The sequence below is a fragment of the Carettochelys insculpta genome, chromosome 1 (genome assembly GCF_033958435.1).
Source record: "Carettochelys insculpta isolate YL-2023 chromosome 1, ASM3395843v1, whole genome shotgun sequence".
Lineage (NCBI taxonomy): Eukaryota > Metazoa > Chordata > Testudines > Carettochelyidae > Carettochelys > Carettochelys insculpta.
Window position 1 is genome coordinate 223,120,539 of NC_134137.1, and position 23,134 is coordinate 223,143,672.

General features: G+C 47.1%; 1 protein-coding gene across 1 annotated transcript in view; it reads left to right on the forward strand.

Annotated features, from left to right (window-relative positions):
• Positions 1 to 23,134, forward strand: part of GAP43 (growth associated protein 43) — a 77,771-nt gene that overhangs the window by 32,371 nt on the left and 22,266 nt on the right. Inside the window, exon 2 of the mRNA XM_074983561.1 lies at positions 12,501 to 13,119. Coding sequence (XP_074839662.1) covers positions 12,501 to 13,119 — 619 coding nt within the window. The remainder of the gene's footprint in view (positions 1 to 12,500; positions 13,120 to 23,134) is intronic.

Here is a 23,134-nt window from a genome sequence, read left to right on the forward strand (position 1 = left end):
GGGAATGCCATCCACTGTTCTGTGCACGTGCCCCACCACTTGTTGGGAGAAGCACTTGGCAGTGGTGACTCTGGGCAGCTGTGACGGCTTTGGTGAGTCACCAGCATCGAGTTAGAGAATGGGGGACGGGGTGCTTGGGATGCCTGGCTTTGGAGGAGGGGAAGGGGATTGGGTTTGAGCCGGGTGAGGGGAGGGGATTGGGTTATATATACTGGGTGTGTCCTGAAATTATAACAAGTGCTGAAGTGCATGAGGTGAAAAGAGTTGCTGAGCACTGGCATACAGGCCCTGCATTTCAAAGGAAACCAGAGCTCCACGACCCTTTGATGTGCCACATAAGTGCCACTCTGCACAGCTTTGGAAGGGTGGGGGAAACCCAGCACTGTGGTCTGGGCAGCACTCAGGTCTGACTGCCCTAGGCTCTGCCCCTTCTACACTTTGCTCTGCCCCTTCTGGGGGAGCGGAGCCAGGGCCCCCTCCCACAAAGCCCTAGGGTCCATGGTGGCTGTCTTCCCCACTGGGAACAAGGTGGGCTACGGTAAGATCTTTTATCAAACCAAACTCTGTTGGTGAGAAACAAACTTAGGGAGCGTTCTTCTTTAGATCTGCATACAGGGTCATGCGTGCTTTCTACCTGAGTATTGTTTGCCATTGTGCCAGGAGTCTGTTCTCTTGATACACTCCCTATCTGACTCTGCAGGTACTCCATAGTTAGCCAGCCACATGTGATTTCTTGAGCACTCTAACAGACACTGTTCCGTGTTTTACCCAATAGGGAGCATGCACACAGAATCTGGTATTGGCAGTAATTGTAATAAGGTCAAGAAAGCTGGACAGAAAAATGTTTTTTCCCACAGGAAATTTTGATGAAAAGGAGACAAAATGTTTCGGTGAAATTTTCAGTGGCAAACTTCATCTTTTCCTTGAAAAAAGCTTTTCGTTTGGCCAAAAGCATCAGCCAAAAAATGAAATGTGATCGGTTTCTGGTTTTCCAGCAAAATAATTAAACATTCAAAGGAAAAAAGACACTTTCTGTCAATAGCAGTTTCAAAGGAAAATTTTCATCTAGCCATTGTAATCAGTTCAGCTTGGTATATTTAGGTGTCTTTCTCCACTAGGGAATCTTGGCATGGGAGGCTATAACACTAAACCATCATATTAACAGAAATATTGACAAACTGAAAGGATTTCAACGAAGAGGAGCGAAATGTATGTGGGGGTTGGAAGGAATGATTCATAGCTAAATATGTCTAGCTGGAGTCAGTAATGGACAGAGGGAAGCGATGGAACTGAACACTCACTTCCCCAAATAATTAATGGATACAAGTCAGACATTAGGAATCTGAATATACATAAACTTGCGAGTGAGCATTTCAAAGAAACAGGTCATAGCATTCAAGACCTGGTAAATAAAGAAGCTGTTTCTACACATGCCACTTTTTCCAAAAGTGGCATGCTAATAAACTGCCCGGAAAATGCTAATAAGGCCCGGATGTAAATTTCCAGTGCCTGATTAGCATACGGTCACATGATTCAGAGTCCAGAAGAAGCTCTTTGGGACTCCAAAACAGCGTGTAGCAGTGTGGCCCACGGGGGATTTCCTGGAAAGAAATCCTTCCGGAATCCCCTTCTTCCTGAAATTTTCAGGAGGAAGGGGCTTCTGGAAGGAGGATTTCCTTCTGGGAGATCTCCCGTGGGCCATGCCTCTACACACTGTTTTGGAGCCCTGAAGAGCTTCTTCCGGACTCCAAATCATGTGACCGTATGCTAATGAGGCTCCGGAAATTTACATACAGGCCTTATTAGCATTTTCCGGGCCATTTATTAGCATGCCGCTTTCGGAAAAAGTGGCATGTGTAGAAACGGCCAAAGATATTAACACCAAATTACAAAGGGAGACATCATGCTCAAGTTTGATACTTTACGCCATGGTCTCAACGGAGATAGCAATTGCCTTACTCATTACAAGGACAGTTTCCCCATCTTTGATATTAGTAGTGATCTCAGGCAACTCACTTAATAGACACTTGCAGTAATTTTCTTCCCCCTCTCCCCTCATTTTGCCCCCCTCGTTCTATGTAGCTGATTCATCAGTTTTCATTTCATTTTCTTCTATCCTTCTGTTAAATTCTCATTGTGTCACTTTACTTTTATCAGAGTTTCCAGATCCAAAGAAGTGGGTCTGTCCCATGAAAGCTTATCACCTGATAAATTATTTTGTTAGTCTTTAAAGTGCTACAGAACTGCTCTTCCATGTCTTTGAGGCTAGCTGGGACATTATGCTGGTAAAAATACAATATAGAGCAATACTTCAGAGGCCCTGAGGGATGAAAACTAGATGAACAGGACTTTTCTCTATATATACTATGTTTTGACCATAATAGCAATGCTCACTCTGGAGAAAGGAATCATGTTCTTGTTTCTCCATACTGCAGACAGGTTGAGCAGGGAGGGGCAATCCTCTATCTTGGTGTCTTCACACCATTTAACTGGGTTAAGCAAAGCTGTTCTCAGTGCTAAATTGCTTCCTCACTTCCGAAGGTGCGAAAGTCTTTTCTCTCTCTCGTGCATTCACGCTTTGCTCCTTCTGGGGAGGCAGCTGGTGAAGTCTTTTCTCATGTGTTTCTCAGCTGCCGGGTCTCCAATAAAATCACTTGATTTTCCCATAACACAGTTCTTTACTTCTGCCCTTACATTCAGGGAATGGTTCCTCTACCTTCTGGGACACGACCAGTTGACCTGCTGTTCACTGAGTCCCATTGTTCATCAAGTCCGAGGTCAGGAGGAATGTGTTTGGCTCCCAGGAGAAAAGGAAAATGGAGAGTTGGGAAGGAAACCAGAGTGAGTAGGTGTGTGAGAGTTAGGGATTATCAAGAATAGGGAGGAAATGAGGGAGCAATGGCTGACTAGACTATGAACATGAAAGACCAATGAAAATTACTGACCTTGAAGGAGTGTTCCTAACAGCACCATGGTCTATCTTACTGTGTGCGCCAGTCAAGAGTAGGGCACATGGAAAGCTCCCACGAGATCCCTCAGAAGCCCTCCAAATACCTCATGCTGTCCCCTGGCCTAGCCAGCTGAGTGGCATCCATCCAGCTCCATGAGGGAAATCTCCAGAATATCCCAGTGCAGGTGGGAGAAAAGGATAGAACAAAGAAGATTCCACTCGTATTTGGGCTCTGCACCTTAGGCAGGGAAAAGTGGGTCTGGAAGAGGCTAACATGAGGGACATGCTCTTCCAATGTGCGGAAGGGATAGTGATACCATCAGCCCTGCCACCATTTCCCATGGGTGCAGGCTCTGACCCATTTAATGTGAGTGGTTTTCTCTTTTGGCAATAGTTGAAAGCTTAATAAACCCAGAACTCCTCTGAAATATGCCCTGAATCTGGGGAACCAATGACAAAAAGGGAAGGAAGAGGTGAGTCATGGCTCTGGGTGTGTAACAATGGTCTCTGGGGCTGAGAGGTAGGGAAACAGTTCCTTGCGAGCTAGTGCGGGTAGAGGGGACTCTGGTGGGGGAGGCAGAGAGGGCTTCTGGGGGACCTTTCCCTTAATAGAAATTCTGGGATCATTCATGAGCTCCCCATCTCCGTATCTCACTCTTAGATAGCATCTATAAAATCCCCATTTGTCCTTCCTCACTGGGTCTGGTTCATATCCCTGCCTGCTCATCTCAGCACTGGTCTGGCCATCCAATGTCAGCGGTTGAGGGGGATGCTGGGTCCCAGAGTGCCAGTTCAGCATTGCACAAGACCAATGGATGGGCCAGAGGCAAGGGCAGGGGCAGTTGGTCTCCTTTGCCATTTCCCACTGTCAAACCCAGTGCCGTACCATGGAGCAGAGGCAAATCAGTCAATGCTCTTGAAAAACAGAATGAGGTGCCTCCCCATCACATGCTTCTTCCAGTGTCAGGGTAGGGGACCTTTAAATGGGGCTGGAAGCTCTGGTGGCACCTTTCCCTCCCTAGCAATAATTTGCCCCCTCTACAAGTTTTTTGGGAGGCGGGAGGGAAAGACAGTCGTGCCCAAGTCAGCTTTATGAGCAGAAAGGGAAATCTTCCTGGGGCCAAGGGCCATTGTATTTTGCATTCCTGGAACTCTTCAGCTTGCTGGACAGCGAGGCTGCTGCCCCTTTCCAGCTGATCAACACTCCTCCCATGTTGGGATAATTCATCCTCTTGTCTCCAGCAGCTTAGCAACCTGAAAGGGAAACTCTGACAGAACCTGCCTTCCTGAAAAGCAAATGTTATCGTATGGGCCTGGGGTGTGTCACAAAGGAGATGCATAACAAGGTCATGTCTCTGCACAGAAGACAGACTCTGTGCATGTAAATAGAGTCAAAGCTGCTTAGCTGTGTGCTTCACAAAGAGCTGTCAAAACCTTGCACACTTTATTCATACCAAAGTCCCACTGACTTCCAAGACTGTCAATGGACCAGTCAGTATTTCTGACTTATCCATCACAGTAATGTCTAGGGTTTGATCCACCATGAGCAATACATAGGACATGTGCAGGTATGAGAATAAAGGTGCAGGTGCAGAATAAAGGTGACAGTACACAACTTGCACATTTGGTTAGTTTCCATATCATTGAAATACGTCTGCTACCATAGAGAATTCACTCTGTACGTAAGCACCTCACAGAGAAAGGCACTGATTCCTGTATGGAGCTTTTAGGCACTGTCACTGTACAAATTATTACTATTAATAATAATAACAAAAATAAGAAGCCATTAAAATAGCACTCAAATATCATGAATGTAGACAGATTTCCTTTTTTTCACTGGGATTCCTCGAAATCATGTTTATATTTGGGAAGGCCTGACTCACCTCTTTGTTCTTCAAAGGAGGATAACTCGTGTTCAGGGCCGTTCACAGTGTACGAGTTACTTCTTATCCAACTTTTGTAGGTTTGCTGTTTGCAAAACTTTCCTGTTTGCAATGTGTGTAAACCTCAGTGATGAAGATCCAAGGCCTGTTCTGTTGACAGCAGAGGTTTTTCTTGGTCAAAATGCCTTTGTGCCCCAATGGCATATGCTGCATGACATGTGCGCCAGTTAGCAGCTGCGTTGCACCCCAGAAGTGGCTGCATCCAACAGTGCTGCAGATATATGGTTTGTGAAATACTTTTGCATGCTCCGGGAGGAAATATGTTAGGGCAATGTAATTATTCCTCAGTGACTTTAGAGGCAGATGCCACAGAAATGCAACACTTCTTGGCTCTAGTGATATTACAAATCACAGAAGCTATGTTTGAATCACTGGACTCATGAGCTGGAAGTGGTCATTTTTATTATTAATTTATTGTTGTTGAATTTCCCCCACCACTGACCTGAAATCCCTCCCATGCTTTACCTCTTCCTACTCTCTGCTGAAAGCAGGTCCGTGTTACACCATTTGCAGATGTGGCCATTCGTGTTTGTGAGCCAGTCAAGGAATGGGGAAAGGATGTAATCACAGCGGGGCTAAGGGTGTGATGTCACCATGACAGTAGTTAGCCTTAAGGCTACGTCTACACGTGCAGCCAACATCGAAATAGTCTATTTCGATGAATAACGTCTACACGTCCTCCAGGGCCGGCAACGTCGATGTTCAACTTCGACGTTGCTCAGCCCAACATCGAAATAGGCGCAGCGAGGGAACGTCTACACGTCAAAGTAGCACACATCGAAATAGGGATGCCAGGCACAGCTGCAGACAGGGTCACAGGGCGGACTCAACAGCAAGCCGCTCCCTTAAAGGGCCCCTCCCAGACACACTTGCACTAAACAACACAAGATACACAGAGCCGACAACTGGTTGCAGACCCTGTGCCTGCAGCATAGATCCCCAGCTGCCGCAGAGCAGCCAGAAGCCCTGGGCTAAGGGCTGCTGCCCACGGTGACCATAGAGCCCCGCAGGGGCTGGAGAGAGAGCATCTCTCAACCCCCCAGCTGATGGCCGCCATGGAGGACCCAGCAATTTCGACGTTGCGGGACGCGGATCGTCTACACGGTCCCTACTTCGACGTTGAACGTCGAAGTAGGGCGCTATTCCTATCTCCTCATGAGGTTAGCGACTTCGACGTCTCGCCGCCTAACGTCGAAGTTGGTGCCGCTACTTCGAAGTAGTGTGCACGTGTAGACGCAGCTTAAGTGTTAGCAAGACAGGCCAGGCTGACATCTCTGAAGACTAGAATTTTCTTTTTACACACAGGGCCAATACAGTATGGTCCACAACAAGGCAAGCCCAGCAAATAAGCTGCAGTCATTGACCTAGAGGGACCCTTCTTTGGGGCCTTACTGAAATTTCAGGAGGCGGGGAGGCACACACCCACCTTCTGGGAGGAGCTACTGTGGGAGGAGCAACTGAACATGGGGGACAACTAAGAAATAACAGAGTTAGGAGTGGGAGTCATAGATTAGAAATCAGTGATGCAGAGGGGTACACTGAGCAGAGAACCCTAGACAGCACCCACTGCTCCTCAAAGCTGTCTAGGGAGGCAGTGGACGCCACCCAAAGGAACTCTTCCTGGAGACAAGGGAGGAACGGAAATAGGCCGCACAGTCACAGAGCACCGCCCATCTGACATCCTCCTCCTGATATTGTAGATGGCCACTTTGGGCAGAACCTGGAGGAGGTTGACGAGGAGGTTTTGTAACTTAGTGGGGTCGCAGTCAGGGTGTGGCTACATGAAAAGTGTTCAGGAAAAGTGCAGTCGGAACCTAAACAGGAATTCTAGAAGAGCTCAAAATGAGTTCTGCAACATGGTGCATTCCAGATAGGAATGTGCTAGGGTCTCTCTGTCACCACAGAGTGGACAGGTGTCAGGGATGGGGGTGATCCATGTCAGGTACATGCCTATCCTCTCGGCTCCATGAAAGAATCCTCAGTCAATGTCCCTGGTAGGTTCTGGGACCTGGGCGGAGTACATCCTGGCCCATCGGGGTTCTGCTCTCTCTGCAGGTGGTAGAAGTTCCCTCAACTTGGTATCAGGGTGGCGACAGGAGGATGAGGAAGAGAGATGTGTGGAGCAGAAGCATGTAAAGTTGTTTCCTAGGCACCATTTAGAAGCAAACAGGCTGAAGAGCACGCAACCAGCTCCAGCTGAGGAAAGGAGGGCCCATGAGGATTCCCAGGGCAGGGGCCCAATGAAAAAGTCTGGGGATAGCTAAGGGTGCAGGATGAGGGAGGAATGCCCTCTTGTAGGACCTGCTCAAGGAAAAGCTGGGAGGTGGGTGGTAAGTCTGCCCCCCTCCGCTGGCATGCACATGTGCACGTCTGTAGAGTGCAGACCCCCATGGACCTTCTTCTGAGCATCTGGGCCTCCATTCTGTTTTCAAGGTTGTAGTCCAGGAGGTGTCGAGGGGCGAGAGGGGAGGTCACTCTGCATGGTCCATTCAGCCCTTGGCTAGGATAGTTGACAAGGCAGACAGTGTAACTGTGTGAATTGGGGTTGCATATAGTAAATAACTGGTTAACAGAACTGGGCAAATAATGGACTAACACGTGGCATGTGCTACCTTATGTGTGTATGGTGGTGATTACTGGGGCTGCCTGGGGTGGAACAGGCTGAGTGGAATGGTGGGAAAGAGGCTCAGTACTACATGCCAGGCCCAAGTAATGTGGTAACAAGAGGGCAGAAAAGTGGTGCACGTTATTTAACCCTTTCCTGTTTGTGTGTCTCTTTTATCCAAGGGTTGATGATTCCATTACCTTCTCTGATGAGTGCGGGGCAGGGAGATGCTGGGGGCTAGATCCTTAACTGTTGGGGGGTTATATTATCCTGTTGACATCATGGCACCTGCAAGGCTGGCTTTACCTCTGCAGCTTTGCAGTGTGAAAAAACCTTGCATCTGAGGCACTTACTGCACTCTGGAAACATTAGCAAACAGATTTCCCCACCTACACATGCACACACATACACACACAGTGGGCATAGTTGCACCAATTCAACAAGTTTTGGGGAGCACAGTCACACACCCATGGTGAGTCTCAGACCCCATGTTCACTCTGAGTAGGATAGGTGTGGCCATAACCTATGCACACTTATATCTGTGAGTATGATTGTTCCCTGTGTTCATTCAGTAAGCCTGGTGTGGTTTGGTCAGATTGTGTGCAACCTCTCACATGCTCACGGGAATGGTCTTCTGTCCCCTGGCTCATTCCCACAAATGGACGTGGCATGGCCAGTCCCCAAGCTTACCCTCACTGATGTGGGCGTGCTTGCCCCCCTTTTCTTGTGAGCACAGTCCCTTCTCTCATTGATATGGTTGTGGCAAACCCCCCCCGCTCACTCACATGCTACTGGTGTAGGTCACTCCCCATGCCCACTTCTTGCTATGGAGGTGGTCAGACTGTGCTCATGTTAGCGGCTATGCCAAATGCTCCCTCTCCCACATTAACATAAATGTGTTTCCTCTTGCTCACAAACTGATGTGGGTGTGGTGAGTCCCCTCACTCATTCCGATACATGGATGGGTGTGGGGCGTGGTCAGTCCCTACGCTCACTCTGACGTATACGTGAGCGTGCTCAGTCTGACTGCTTGCTACGGGTGCCGTTTTGGGAGGGCTGGGGGAGGGCTACAGTTGTAAGTTACAGGGTGCTGTTTGCTTTTCTTCCCCTTCCCCTCAGGATCAGGCAGCAAGGAGAAAGCCCACTGTCTGAGGCGTTCCTCTTCCTCCCTGCTGGTGAGGGAAGGGGGCCAAGGCATGAGTCACACAAGCTGTGTACTTTCCTCTCACTCCCTTACAGCCAGGGAACGGCAAGAAGAGCAAGTAGTCTCTGAGTACACTCAGCTACGGGTCCCCCCGCTGCCTCCCGCCCTTCCTGAATGGCACCCTTGGTGCTCGTGCATTGGCTTAGCTGGGGACGTGATCACGCCCACACACTGAGGTGGGCACAGTTGCTTCCTCCTTCACTCTCATATTGAAGTGGGTGTGGTCGCTCCCCTGGAGCACACTCACTGATGTGGGTGTGGCCAGCCCCCCGTTTGCACTCTCACACGCTGAGCGGGGGCCGGGCATTTCCCACGTTCGCAGTCACAGGTGAGTGTGGTCAGGCCCAATCTCATTGTCACAGGATGACCCTGGTCATTTCCCAGGCTCACACTCACATTGTTGTGAGTGTGGTCATCCAGGGGCACACATGTTTGTGTGGGTGTGGTCCGGCTCCATGCTCACTCGTACATGTTGGTGTGGGTGTTGTTCCCCCCCCCCATGCTAAGTTGCTCACCTCGACAAGCCTGCCAATGGGGAGGCAAAAGGAGCAGTTCCCCAGAGCCTGGTGTTTGAAAGGGGCCCAGGGCTCCAGCGCCTGCTGATGCTACTTTGGCTTTGGCTGCAGCCAGAGCTCAGGGCTCTTTTGAAATGCCCCAGAGTGCTGTATCGCCACTCCAAGCATGGCTCTGAGGGAGGGGTAGGGGGGCAGGGCTGACTGCTTTAAGCCCCATCCCTTCTACCCTTGTCCCCACCTTGTCCAAGACACTGATCCAGGCCCCACTCCCACCCTGACCCAGGGCCTGCAGGAGCTGTTGGTGCTGCTGCACGTTGTTGTAGGTATGGTCAGTCCCCATGCTCACTCGTACACGGTGGCATGGGTAGGTGTCGTCCACTCCCCTCTTGCTCACACGTGGTCTGGCCATGGATTACGCCAACGCACTGATGTGAGTATGGTCCTTCCCCATGCTCCCCGCCACACATTGTGTGGGTGTGGTCCATCCCCTTGCTCATACATACATATTGGTATGGATGTAATCCGTCCCTGTGCTCACTCATGCGCTGTGATGGGGGAATGGTCTGCCCCTGTGCTCACTCACTCACGCTCGTGTGGGCATGGCTACATCCCACACTCACTCTGGGCTGGTTCGCACCTAAAACTTAGAGGCACAAGGTGGATGAGGTCATGCCTTTTATCGGACCTGGTGGTTGTTTGTGAGAGGGATGCACTGTGCGTGTTTGGTAAGCTTGCTTCTCGCCCCAGCAGAACTTGGCGCCATAAAAATTATATTACCTCAACACCTATTATCCTGGGATCGACCCGGTGATCTAAACCTTAGGTCAGCCTAATTGCATCACTCAGGGCAGTAAACCATTTCACGTCTGGTGCAATGTGGGTAGGCTCGGTCTGTGCTCGTGCCTTACAGTGCTTTAACTTTTTTGGCTCAGGGTGTGAAACCCTGCCTCACCCCTAAGTGCAGCAAGTTGCAGTGCCGTAAAGCACCAGTGTAGAACAGGTGTTAAAAAAGCCGTGCTCCCAATGCAGTAAGCTGCTCTCCTCGTGAAGGCGGTTTGCTGGGAGAGCAACAATGCTTTGACCCAGCAATGTGGCCACAGCAGGAGTGCTGGGAAGGCTGCGACTGTGCTGCTGCAGCAGTGCTTTACAGTGTATCGTGGAGACCAAGCCTTAACCTCTCCTACAGACACCGCTAGATGGATGGAAGGAGGCGCTACTGCAGGACTTGCAGTGTGACTCTGACACACTTATGCTCACCCATGGATGTGGGCACGGTCGCCCCCTCATACTCACACAGTCACGTGGGTGCCGTTTAGTCTGCATGCTCGTGCTCATGCATTGTTATGTCTTTTTGTTGACCTACTTGCATCTACACTGGGGCTTAGTTTGGCACAAATGCCCTTCACAGGTGTGGGCTTTTCACACCTTTGAGCTCGGGAGCTAATCTGACCTCAGCTTTAAGTGTAGCCGAGGCCCCGGTGTTTAAAGACACTTGATGATGGCGAGGTAGAGGCGCATTGTTTTATCCGCTTGCTTCTGCTCTTGGACTGCCCTTTTGATAACTGCTGGACTGGAATATTAATAGAAAAGTACCCCCTTGTCAATATGGAGTTGAGCTATTAGCTACTCAAGTGCTAGTAAATTGTCAACAGAAGTACAGTAAGTATCACAGAGCGAAAGGAACCCTTAAAACATAAAGTCTACCCTGCTGCATGAGAACAGAACGAGTCCTGTATTCCATTGTATTTGTTCTTAAGACTTCAACATGGGGATTACATCATAAGTGATGTAAATGGCCCTCAGCTCACAGGGAATTAATAGAGATACCAATTAACTTGTTACACTGAATGAATTGTCATTATTTACTTATGTTCCTTTCACCGAACCTGGTTCTGAAACTACAAGCAGATGAAGATGGGGACAAGAGGGAGTGATTGTAGCCGGGTATTTGCGAGGCATGTATTTTGTGAACAGTGTGCATGAGAGGGAGTTTTTAATGTGTTGATAATCTGCATCTTCAGTGGAGCATCCAGTTGTATAACCCTTCCCTGGGTCTCTCCCAAGGCAAGAGACACCTGTGACACAGGAATAAACATGCAAGCACAAAGCTCACACAAAGCCCTCCTGAAAGCAGTAGGGAGTTATGTTTTTAAGGTGGTGGGGTGGAGGATTTGAAGAGTCACCATAAATAAATAAAGAATGAACATTTCTGAGCTGACAGCAAATATCTGGTAAATATCAAAAATTAACCTGAAAGTGGGGAAGAGGAAGAGAAATCACAGGAAAATACAGAAGCAAACGTGTTAGCTCAGGTTGTCTGCTGCAACCAAGCAGTACTCGGCACAGGTACTTGGGTGCAAAGGTGGCTTTAAATCACCACTGCATAACGACAAAGGACACTGCTGTGGCCAGATATTGCCAGGGTGTTGGTATATCCCTATATCCCTTTTTCCCTGGACAGGTCCCTGTGCTAAGGTCAGGGAATGGTCCTGGAGCCACTGCAAGTGTTGTATGTAGGACTAGTCACTGCGTTTTTATCAGAAAGGTTTTTCAACAATAACAACAAAAGATTTTTGAAACATAAATGCAATGTCTCAAATACTTTCATATTATTTTAAATATTCTGGTTTTTTCAGTGAAATGACTCCAAAAAAATTAACTTGAATCTAAATAAAAAATGTTTTTCTTCTTTATCTGAAGTCCAAATAAATAAGTAAACCTTAGGGAAAAAAAAGCGGGGGGTCCTTTAAATCAAATCAAATCAAATCAAAATTCTTTTTTTATTGGTTTGAAATCGGTTCCGAATGAGCTTTCATTTCAGATTGTTCCATTAGACAACAGGGGTGTTTTGCGCAAACTGTCAAAGGAGATGCAATTTTATTTCATTGGCTATTTTTCATGGAAAAGAATTCAACATTTTTGAGCAGCCCTCCCTGGATACCACTGACAAAGCATCCTGTGCAGGGGAGAACCTCATGATTCTGAACCACCATGTTAAAACAACTTTGTTCTGAGGTCTGATGTGAAGTTGCTAAATAGAAGGACAGGTTCTGGCTTGCTGTATGAAGTGACTCTGCAAAATAACACACACACACACACACACACAGAGTGTAGTAATTTTGCGTGTTGTTGCCACATGGAGATAAGGGTCCTACTCTATCATGTGCACTACTCTTGATGGTCCTTATTCAGTCTAGCAAAATGGTGGGTGATGTCGTCAAAGAAAAGATCTTTCAATACAAGTGGAAAATTCTTCATATTACTCCTTTTTTTCTCCTTAAAGGTTGAAAAAAATGATGACGTTGACCAAAAGATTGAGCAAGATGGCATTAAACCAGAAGATAAAGCTCATAAGGCAGCCACCAAAATCCAGGCCAGCTTCCGTGGACACATAACAAGGAAAAAGCTCAAGGGGGAGAAGAAGGGAGATGCCCAAGCGGCTGAAGCTGAGGCTGCTGAGAAGAAAGAAGAGGCCCCTACTGATGCCGTGGCAGAGAACAAAGAGGGTGATGCTCCTGGTGCCACAGAAGCTGCTCCGTCCGACAGTGCCCAGCCTGCAGAGGGCAGCAAAGATGGCAGTGCTCCTTCAGAGGAGAAGCAGGGAGAAGTCACTGCTGACGCTGGCTCAGAACAGCCAGCCCCAAAGGCAGCTACTCCCGCCTCCTCCTCGGAGGAGAAGCCTGCTCCCACTGCCACCGAAACGGAAAGTGCCACTAAAGCTTCCACTGATAACTCTCCGTCCTTGAAGGCTGATGAAGCCCAAGACAAAGAGGAGCCTAAACAAGCCGATGTGCCTGCTGCTGTTGTCACTGCTGTCACTACCCCTGCTGCAGAGGAGGCTGCTGCCAAGGCAACGGCGCAAACAGAGACGGTGGAGAGCAGCCAACCTGGGGAGAAGACAGGTAAGTGACCTCCAGGGCATGGGGCTCCCTCTAAATGATCTGTGAAATGCCCCTTGCCTCCATGTGGTTCCCTGGGTAGTTACCGACCCAGTCTTCTTTATGTTTTAGAGACAGGGAAAGAGATTGCCTTAATAGACCTGTATGCGACTACTCTGAGCTTAAGGAAGTATTGCTCATGGAAGCTTTATGATATGCGACATGGCTAAAGCGGGAAGGGAGACTCCAGTGCAGGGGATCTTTTGAGTCTAACAAGAGGCTGAATCCAGGTCTATGGTGAAAGCAGACCTAAGAGACTTTTTCCTACCTCATTTACCTTGGCCCTGCCCAGAGACAACTTTGATTCTTTAGGGCCTGATTCTCCAAGGTTTACCCTTTGTGTTAGTATTTACAGTTTGCAAAGTGGGTGTAAAATGCCATCACTGGTGTGAGCAACCAGATAATCCCAACTTGGTGGCATGTTACACCCACTCTACACTCACTTGGCACAGATGGAACTAGGAACACCAGGCACGATGCAGCAGAAAGTCCCTTTCATTTGCGTTTTATCTTCTTTAAATAGTGGGTATGAACATACACCAGAACCATTGTGATGTCTGGAGTTAAGTAATTTATTACAGAAGATATTGATTTGATTAAATTAACCTATTTTGTTCACCAGTTGTGAGTGAATTGTTTGCAATATTCTTGCACCTAATCAGTATTATAAATTATTGGAAGATTTCTTCAGTAAAAATGTCTTGAGCAGCAGATCACTGGAACTGTGAATATTACAACTGAAAATACAATTTATAGTTCATGCTGTGACATAAATAAAGAGCTTCGCTAGCCAAGACAAAAGTAAGTTGTAAGTGTCACTATTGAATATATACTTTTATAAAATTAGTTTCAGAATATTTGAATATTCAAGCACATTTGCTTTTTATTCATATTCATTCAATATTTTTTCCTAGCAGAACTCATGCTCTCAAGTGGTTTCAGAAAGCAAACATAAAGGTTTGTGGCCATGGTCAAATCAAAAATCCCTTTGGAATACAAATGAATATTGTTAACAAAATCCTCTTTACCACTATTTGATCAGCTTTGCCAATCACAGACTCACACAGTTGATGTGTCCTGGGTTCACAGAAATTAGAGACAGAAGAAAAGATCAATAAGATTTTCTATCCGTTTCCTTGATCCCTTCTCTGTGTTTAGGCATGGCAGAATTCAATTTTTATTTTATTTTTTACAATTTTGATGGAGAATACCCATGTTTATTTGTAAGCCTTCCTTCAGTTATCACTTATGTACGTGTTCACAGCTGTGGGAAATTATGTGTGTGAGGGATCAGATAACTATTTAATGACAGTAGATACTGAGATTCAAAAAGTTAAGCTTCTACAGCCGTTAAAACACAAACTGTCAACATCACATGTCAAAATATACAAAGTAATTAGCTTTAAAACAAACTCTGAAATTTTCAGGTGGCATTCTTCTTATTCTGCCTGTTTATCATATTTCATTGTTATTGGTGGAAACATTTTTTCATCTGTTCGCACGCATAAGGTGAAATCAACATTTTCTAATCCTTTCAAGTCTAAATATGTACCACTGTTACATTGCCCAGTCTAGCTGTGAAGGGCTTTCAGTACAGTGGGGCTACCACAATGGAGCTTCCAATGTTTCAGAGATCTCAGAGCTAGGAGATGTTCCTTGATATACAGCCTACCTTTTCCTTTTTCCTAATTACATCCTGTTACTCCCTTGTGTCCTTCTAAACAACGCTTCTGCTTTCTTGGTATTTATTCCCTCAGATAACATGTCCCACCAGTCATCATTTAGTTATGCATTATCCTGCCAACTACCAGCACTGTTGTAGTGGCTTGGTCATCCATGAAAGAGCAAGGACTACTAAACATCTGTCACTTCTGTACTTTGCCAGTCCAGGGACCATCTTGTCTCCAAATCCCCTCTTTCAGCACTGTTGGTCTATTTGTCCCTGAAGCCATCCTCTTGGCTTTCAAAGTTCATCTTTCGTTATTTCTGTGGTGGAGGACTAGCACAGAACTATGCAGCGTGAGGCTGCCAAAAATAAATAAATAAAATTGGACACTAGCCAGAGTTGTTGGTTGGCTCATTGCCATGGCACGCTTGGCTGCTACTACTGTGAAGAGTCAGGTCATGATACATTTTTGTGGTGTTATTCTTTTGGCTAGAATGTTGCTACGCTCATCAGCTCCTCTACAGGTATGTTCTTGGGGTACCTCTAGCAGTGGATGAGGGCATTTCACTGACATCCTTGGGGAGTTTTGCCTCTGCATCTGATTGAAAGAAAGAAAAGGAGAGACTAAATGAAGGAATAAATGAATTAATCGGTTAACCAAATTGCGTAACCTGTAGTGCTTAAAATGAAACATTTCTATTCTCGGCAGGAAGTGGGGCAGCATCTCTAGAACCGTATTTACTCCACTAACAGAGCCATCATCCCCTAAGTGACCAGCCCTCAGTACTTTATTAATCTTGTCATTTAGGTAACAGCTTTGGAAACTAGCTTTATCCAAGCGTCCTGTGTCCAGTATTAATTTACTTGGTGCCTCAAGGCTTCCTGTGTTTTTAATTATAAATCATCTTATATATAATTCTGATTGAGACTGGTGGACCTTGAAGCAAAGGTGTGGGGTTCCACCTGGGATAAAGCATCAATAAAACACTGGGCCAATGTCAGAGGCTGATCTAAATTAAAATCCTACACAGTCTCCTAGACCCCCTCACACCTCCTTCCCTGTGTGCGTGGATGTCCCATACAAGCTCAGAAGATGGGAGAAGATGTACATTAAGATGGAGGTGGCATACTTGAATCTACACTTCCTCACACTACCCTGTTTGTTGTCTTTCTTGCTACATTCATGACTTTTGGCCCCTTAAACGCTGTCATATTTGGTGGGACAAAATCAGGAGGGATGTGTACAGAGTATGTACGTTATGTGTTGGTATGGAGGTGCATGTATAAGGCCTAGTCTGTATTACAAAACATAAGTCTCCTTGCATTCACCTATATTTGCAAGTATCTGCATTCAGACTTGTCTCCTGGTGATGTAAGTGCCTGTTACAATGGTGCAGTAAAACCACTTCCCCAAACAACATGGACCCATTATCCACCTACTAAGGTTGACGCAATGCAAGTATAGACACCTGTATCAACCTTAACAGTTTTCCAGCAGCTGTTCCATAATGCTCCATTCCCTGACAGTGATTGCTTTGGTCACAGTTTTAAACTCCACTATCCAAGAGTCCCAGAGACCAGAAGACACGCCCATTCCCCACCCCTCAAAGCCTCCTGCATATTTTTGAAATGTCTGTTCTTGATTGCCCAATTTGGTGCGTGCACCAAACCTGTGTTGAATGTAACAGGTGCACAACCGACCGTGCCGGCTCCATGAACACCTAGAGGTACTGGATGTGGTCCTGCCTGGACTACGCTGGAAGTACTGGGGCTGTTGGAAGAAGAGGCTGTGCGGCACACCTTTGGACCATCCATAGACATGTGGACATCAGTGAGCAGAATGCAGGGGGATACAGGGAAAGGGGTGCAACAGGGATCATCATCACAAATGCTGACCGGGATCCTACAAATCCAAGGAATGCAGTAGAGCTGGTGCTGCACTGTACACCTGCCACTTCTACAGAGAACTGCATGCCGTGCTTGGCAGAGACTCCACAGGTACCATAAACAGCAAGGAAGATGAGGGGGATCTAGGCATAGCAGAGATCTCCAGCCATGCTGTGACTCAGGACCTGTTCGAAATTTTGCTGCAATAGAGCCAGTCCCGCTAAGCAAGTGCGGGTGAGCCTGGTGATGGGGGCAGGGACTCAGGTAAGTGTGCACATGCGTTTTTCCTTACAATGCTGGCATTTAAAGATGGCACCTGGCCACTGCCCAAGTTACTAAGATACAGGTACCTATTTTTCATTGTTTTAATCCTGTGAGAAGATGTAATGGTACACAAAATAGAGATAAAATTGGTATCTGCCATTCATACTCCTGTTGAGCTAGGAAACAAGAGTGAGTATGTATGTATGTTCCTGCGGAGCTCCTTGTTTAGGTATATAGGCATGTACCTTATATCCTCCTGAGAGGTCTCAATGGAACTTGCATGGAGGCACTGTTCAATCCTCTTCTGGAAGTTTCTGGGGATTGCAGCCTCATCTTTTTATTCCTCAGTAGTACATCTTTTCCCATGCCACTCAGCGATGAATAGTAGTAAATGGGCCAGTGGCACACAGACCTGAGTAGCGTTGGGATGCCAGCAACAATTGTGCGTTCTGGTCCTGTCTGTCAGTAGTGAGATGCCAGCTAAAAGTGCCATGGATTGTGGAAAACAGTGCCAATATCCAGTGCCATTGTCCTACACTTAGACCCATGGAATAGGGACTGAAATCTTACAGCTTCGTGCAACAGAAAATCCTTGCCTATCTCCATCACCCCTGGGGGGCCATACCATGGCAGGGCAGGAGAGCAGAGCTGTGCAGAGGCACAGCAAAGCTAAAGTGTTAAGGGGAATCAGGAAAGTGAATTTTGTAATTTGTCTTTCCCTTTCCGATAGGTGTAAATCCAACTGTCTGTTTTTTATCTGCAGCTTCTGGCATGGCAGCCTGAAGGGATGTCCATGCCACACCTGTTGAGCACCTGGCTCTAAGGAGTGGGAGAAAGAAGAGGCATAGGGTGACTATGTTCTGCAAGATCCTACAAGCTAGTGCTGCATCAGTCCGTGAAGATAGGATCTGGGAGGCAAATATGACTCACAGCAGGGAGGGAGACAGGAAAAGAGAGAGATCCAGGAGTCCCAGCAGGCCTATGAGTGTAAAATGCACCAGGACATAATGGGTCTTCTCAGGGAGCAAACCCAAATGCTGCAGGCCCTGGCTGACCTACAGGTCCAAAATTCCTGGATCCTCCACCCTGGCATTCCATGAAAAATTCTGCTGTCCAACACATCACAAAAGCACCATGGAGAGCAAAAGGAAAACCACAGCTTCACACATATTAACCTGTGATCACCATGACGGGTGCCACATAGCCACCATAAATGACCTGTTTACTCACATGAATATAAATATTTTTCTAAATTTTCACTCCATTAAGTCATGTTGAAAATTTGTATAACATTGCCTATGGTTTCTTTGCCCAGGGGTTTTTGCACTTGTTTTTTCCCGCTCAATAAAGTTCAATTTGCAGACAACCAAATTCTCTTTATTAATTCACAATACAGATTACAGAATGCGTAGCAGCACTTAAAGCAACAGCACTTGTAAGTGCACCCTGAGCACCACAGAATTCATGGCTTGAGGAAAACACTCTGTTGCATGTAGCATACAGCAAGCACTACACAACTCTTAGCAACACACAAAGCTCCAGGCCCACATAGTAGCTGCCAGAGAGTATCACTGTGGCTGATAATTAAAGTGCTCTTTCAAAGTCACCAGCAACCACATAGCTCCAGACTGGGCTCTTGTAATAGTCCTTGTGTCTGGCTGTTCAAAGACCGCAGGCAGCCACTCGCCTTCCACACTGGCACCACCTTTTCCCCCTTTGCCTCAAATATCTTCGCTTAATGCTGTGGAGGTGGCCTGCGAGAGGCTTCAGGAGCTGGGAAATAGGTGGACAGGCTTGGTCCCCAAGAGTCGCTCTTCAGTATCACCAAAAGTAATCTGCCAGTTGAAAAAGAAAGACTCTATTTGCAGCTTTCTGAACAGTTCTGTGTTTTTAAAGATGCAAATGTCACACATGTTCTCTGACCAGGCAACACTAATATCGATGAAGATTTCCCAATGATCTTCCAACACTTGTATAACCATAGGAGTAGACTTTCTGTTGACGTACTCTGTGGCAAGACGGTCTGGTGCAACAATAGAGATATTTGTCTATTTTGCCACTGCAGTTGGAGAACGTTGTTGCTGCAAATCCATCCTCTCTTTCCTGCACATTGCCGAGAGTCACAGTCCTATACAGCAGGAGGCAACTAATGGCCCTGCCCATTTGCATGACAAAGGCACCCCTATGCATTTTTCAATGTTAAAATGATTTACCACTGACCAGTATCCATCCAATGTGGCAGGGTTCCAGAGTGTAATCAACATTTGTTTCCTCACTAGCAGTGCAGCTCTCATTCTGTTGTCTCTGAGCTGCAGGGTACATGACGCTCAGCATCAAGAGCTAGGAAAGTGGATTTTTACATTTGAAAGTTGTGCCCTCAGTGCATGTCATCCTGAACCTGCCTTATGGTGGGATTCCACCATGGAGTGCTCATTTCTCAAGGCCCAAAGTCGTTCTCTACTGACTACAGCTGCTCTGGAAATGCCACCGATGAATGAATAGGTTTTCGCTGTGTCCTACTCCAAACCATCCTTAAAGAAATCCTCATGTCCCTGGTTGTTGCATTATTGCTTGAAGATCTTCAAATACAGGAGACTCATGCTGCATGTATTTGCAGCATTCAAGAGAACGGTGCAGAGGTCTGTGGGCACCATGATTCTGTTAGAAACAGCCAAGACCAAAAAGGGGACTGTGAGATTTCTTTTAAAAAAAGGCTTAAAAACGAAGGGCTATGGATGGCATTATGGGATGGAGAAAATTGCATGCTGGGAATTTGACCCATAACTCCCACACGTCTCTGGGTAACTATTACTTTCCCAAAAAACTTTAAAAAAATGTCCCCCACATGCATTGGGATGGATAGCAGCATATGATGTGCTGGGGGTACCTATCCATCGTCCACCATATTTTGCATCAATGCACACACTTCTGGTGAGTACATATAGCACTGGCCCAAACAGGCATGTATGCATGGGCCTGGGTAGTATACCAATGTAATTTACATCAACCAAAGTTTACAGTGTGAACATGGCCTAAGTAATGGAAGTTGGCTGCTACTCTCAGTTGCATTGGTTTAAATCTGGAGTGTCTCCATTGAAGTTCGTGGATTTAGCCCAGATTTAGACAGGTGAGATGAGAGAGAGCAGAATCCAGTTCAGTTGGTGTGAGGGAGTTTAGGATAGCCAGTGTGACATGCACATAGTGGGGTGCAGGAGAAGGTGTGAGTCACACAGGCCTGTCAGGGGGCTGTGGGACAAAGGGGGCAGTTGCTCCTGGGCTTGGCATTTTAAAGGAACTCCGAGCTCCAGCTGCTATTGCCACTATAGTAAACCCTCGAAATGCGCGATTTTGAGTTGAGCTTAACTCACATTAATGTGAGTTAACCACAACTCAAAATCCTGCTCTCTCCTGCCGGGCCCTGGCTCAACCCCTGCCCCCGGCCCTGTGCAGTGCCAGCTCACACCCCCCGGCCCAGTTCAACCCCCCCCAGGCCAGCTCATTCCTCCCCCACCCCCGGTGCAGCTCCAGCTCACCACCCCTGCACGTGGCTCCAGCTCTACCCCTCCAAATGCCAATTCGACCTCCATGGCCCCGTCCAAAACCCCCACAGCTCTGGCTCATACCCCGCTGTGCAGCCCTGGCTCAACACCCCGGCCCCAGTTCAGACCCCCGCACAGCTCCTGTTCAACCCCCCTGTGCCCCTCCTTCAGGCTTAACTGACCCCAGGCTTAACCCCCCACGATCTCCTCCCACAGCCCCAGCCCACCGCCAGCCTTAAACCTCCCCAACTGTCCCTCCCACCCCAGGACTTACCTTTCAAAAGGAGCTCCAGGTTCTCCTGCTGCTTCCCCGGCTGCAGAATGTGCGTTCCGGCAGGGGAAAAAGCTGCCTCCTGACTTACACGAAATTTGAGTTATGCGAGTGTGTGGGAATGGAACCCTCGCATAACTCGGGGGACTACTGTACTTCGGTGGCAGCAGCAGCTGCAGCTCCAGGCCTCTTTGAAATGCCACGGCAGTGCTGCTCCGGCTGCATGCAGCTGTGAGGGAGTGGGGTAGTGGGGGAGGCCCAGTGCTATGATCTGGATGGTCCTGAGAGCTAACTGCCATTGGCCCTACACCTTTCATTCTTGGCCATGTCCCTTCTAGGGCACAGAGCTGGGCCCTCCTCCCACCTTCCCCTGGGGACCACTGTGGCTGTCAGTGCTACTGGGGTTACACTGGTTTACATTTCCTTTGATCTTTCCTAGATTGCCTTAAACTCATCTCTAAATTTGGCTCACCCTCAATCGAAAGCACTCTTAGAACATCAGGTAAGAACACAGTGAAGCACAGAAATCTGAACTAGTAACCATCCCTAAGGAAGCAAGTTCATCTCCCTGTGTACAGAAAAGTAAGCATTCTTTTTCCTGCTTGGTGAAGTAGCCTTAAAATGAAGCAGTATCCCTGCTGCAGTTCCCAGGGGGCTGTGCATCCCAGGAGCCATGCACATGGGCATTCACAAATGCCCCTCTTCTCCTTAGAGAACGCAAATCCTGAGGGATAGTTTGCAAGATGAAAAAAGGTTCCTTTTGAGCTGAATCAAAATACTTAGAGACTATTGCCTATATAAAGATTTGCCTATGGGAAGCACCGTCTATTGTAATGTACTTGCTAATGTGTATGTGCTCATCTACAATGGAGGAATAGAGTGCTGAACTGAAATGTTAACACTGCGTAAGTGGCACGAATCAGAGCACCTTCATATTTCAGTTGCACTTACCTCTTCATCTACACAAAGCAGCGGAGGACAGTGATGACAGCCCCTGGGGAACAAGCAAGTTTGCCAGCACTTCTTGTCTATCTGATTGCTCCATAGTTTCAAGCAAAGACCAAACATCTGCATTGTTGGTACCATGCCTCAGCGCTATAAAGCTGAGCCTGATTTTCTGTTGCCCTGTGGTCTTCTTCAGGTGGCACATGACATCACCAGATTTGGTCTGCTGGTTGGATCATTAACTTCCCTGGCTTGGCCCAGGTACTGCATTCATTTACATCAGTGCAAAGTGGATATAAAATACTGGCATGTACACTTTGCACTGGTGTAAATGATTACATAAGTTGCAGTGCAATGGAGCATCAGACACCAAAGCTTCAGAAGGTTTGTAACAAATTAGTGGATAGAAGCTTGGCTTGCTAGCAGCTAATATGCATCTTACCATATTTTGCAGACTACGTGATCCCTATGTCACCTCTACATCCCCCTGTACTGGATGGAGCATCATACCCCTTCTAGTGTGTGGCAGCTGACAGTATAAAAATCAGTGCTAGACAGATAGAGTGTCTGATGTGTAGCTAGCTGCTGCATGCAGTACAGTCATGGCCATGCAGGGCACTGCCCTCATGGATTCTCTTTATACTGTGATCTGCTAGACTGTAAATTGCAGCTGAACACTTAGCACGTCAAATATTAGTTGGGATTATGCAGTCAGGGTTATACAGCTCTGCAGGTTGTGCTGTAATTCCGTTAAAGTAAGAGCACTAATTCCTCAGTAAAATGGTAGGATTAGGCAAATTCCACCATGTCAATGTGATCAGATTAGCTTTTATTATTGCTGCATTTAGATGCACAAAATAATCAGTGGCATTTCAGTGATCGCTTCCAATCCATGCAGCAGCTTCACAGACCCAGATAAGGTGCACCTATGCACTTTGGGTGGCCACCCAAATGGCTAAATGGGGGCACAGAAAGTGCCAGTCTGCAGCAGAGCCAAAATCCATTGTGGCTAGTACCAGATACTTAAGAGTGAGGTGTAAGAACCTCATGGCAGGCAGATGTGTGTTAATCCTATATTAAGGCTCATCCTGATTTCTGATAGCTAGACATTGTCTTAAGCTTTAAAGTAGGATGTTTATATATCCCTTCCAGCATTTCTGCTCTTATGATAGCCCTGTATAGTCTTGATAGATGTATAAATATAAACTGTTTTCAAATCTTGCTAAATTCTTGGCCTCTCCAACTTCCTGCGACAGTGAGTTCTACAGTGTAATCACATAGGGTATGTCCACACTAGCCCCTGCCTTTTGAAAGGGGGATGCCAATGAGACACTTCGGGAAATGCTAATGAGGTGCTTCCATGAATATGCAGCACCTCATTAGCATAATAGTGGCCACAGCAATTCG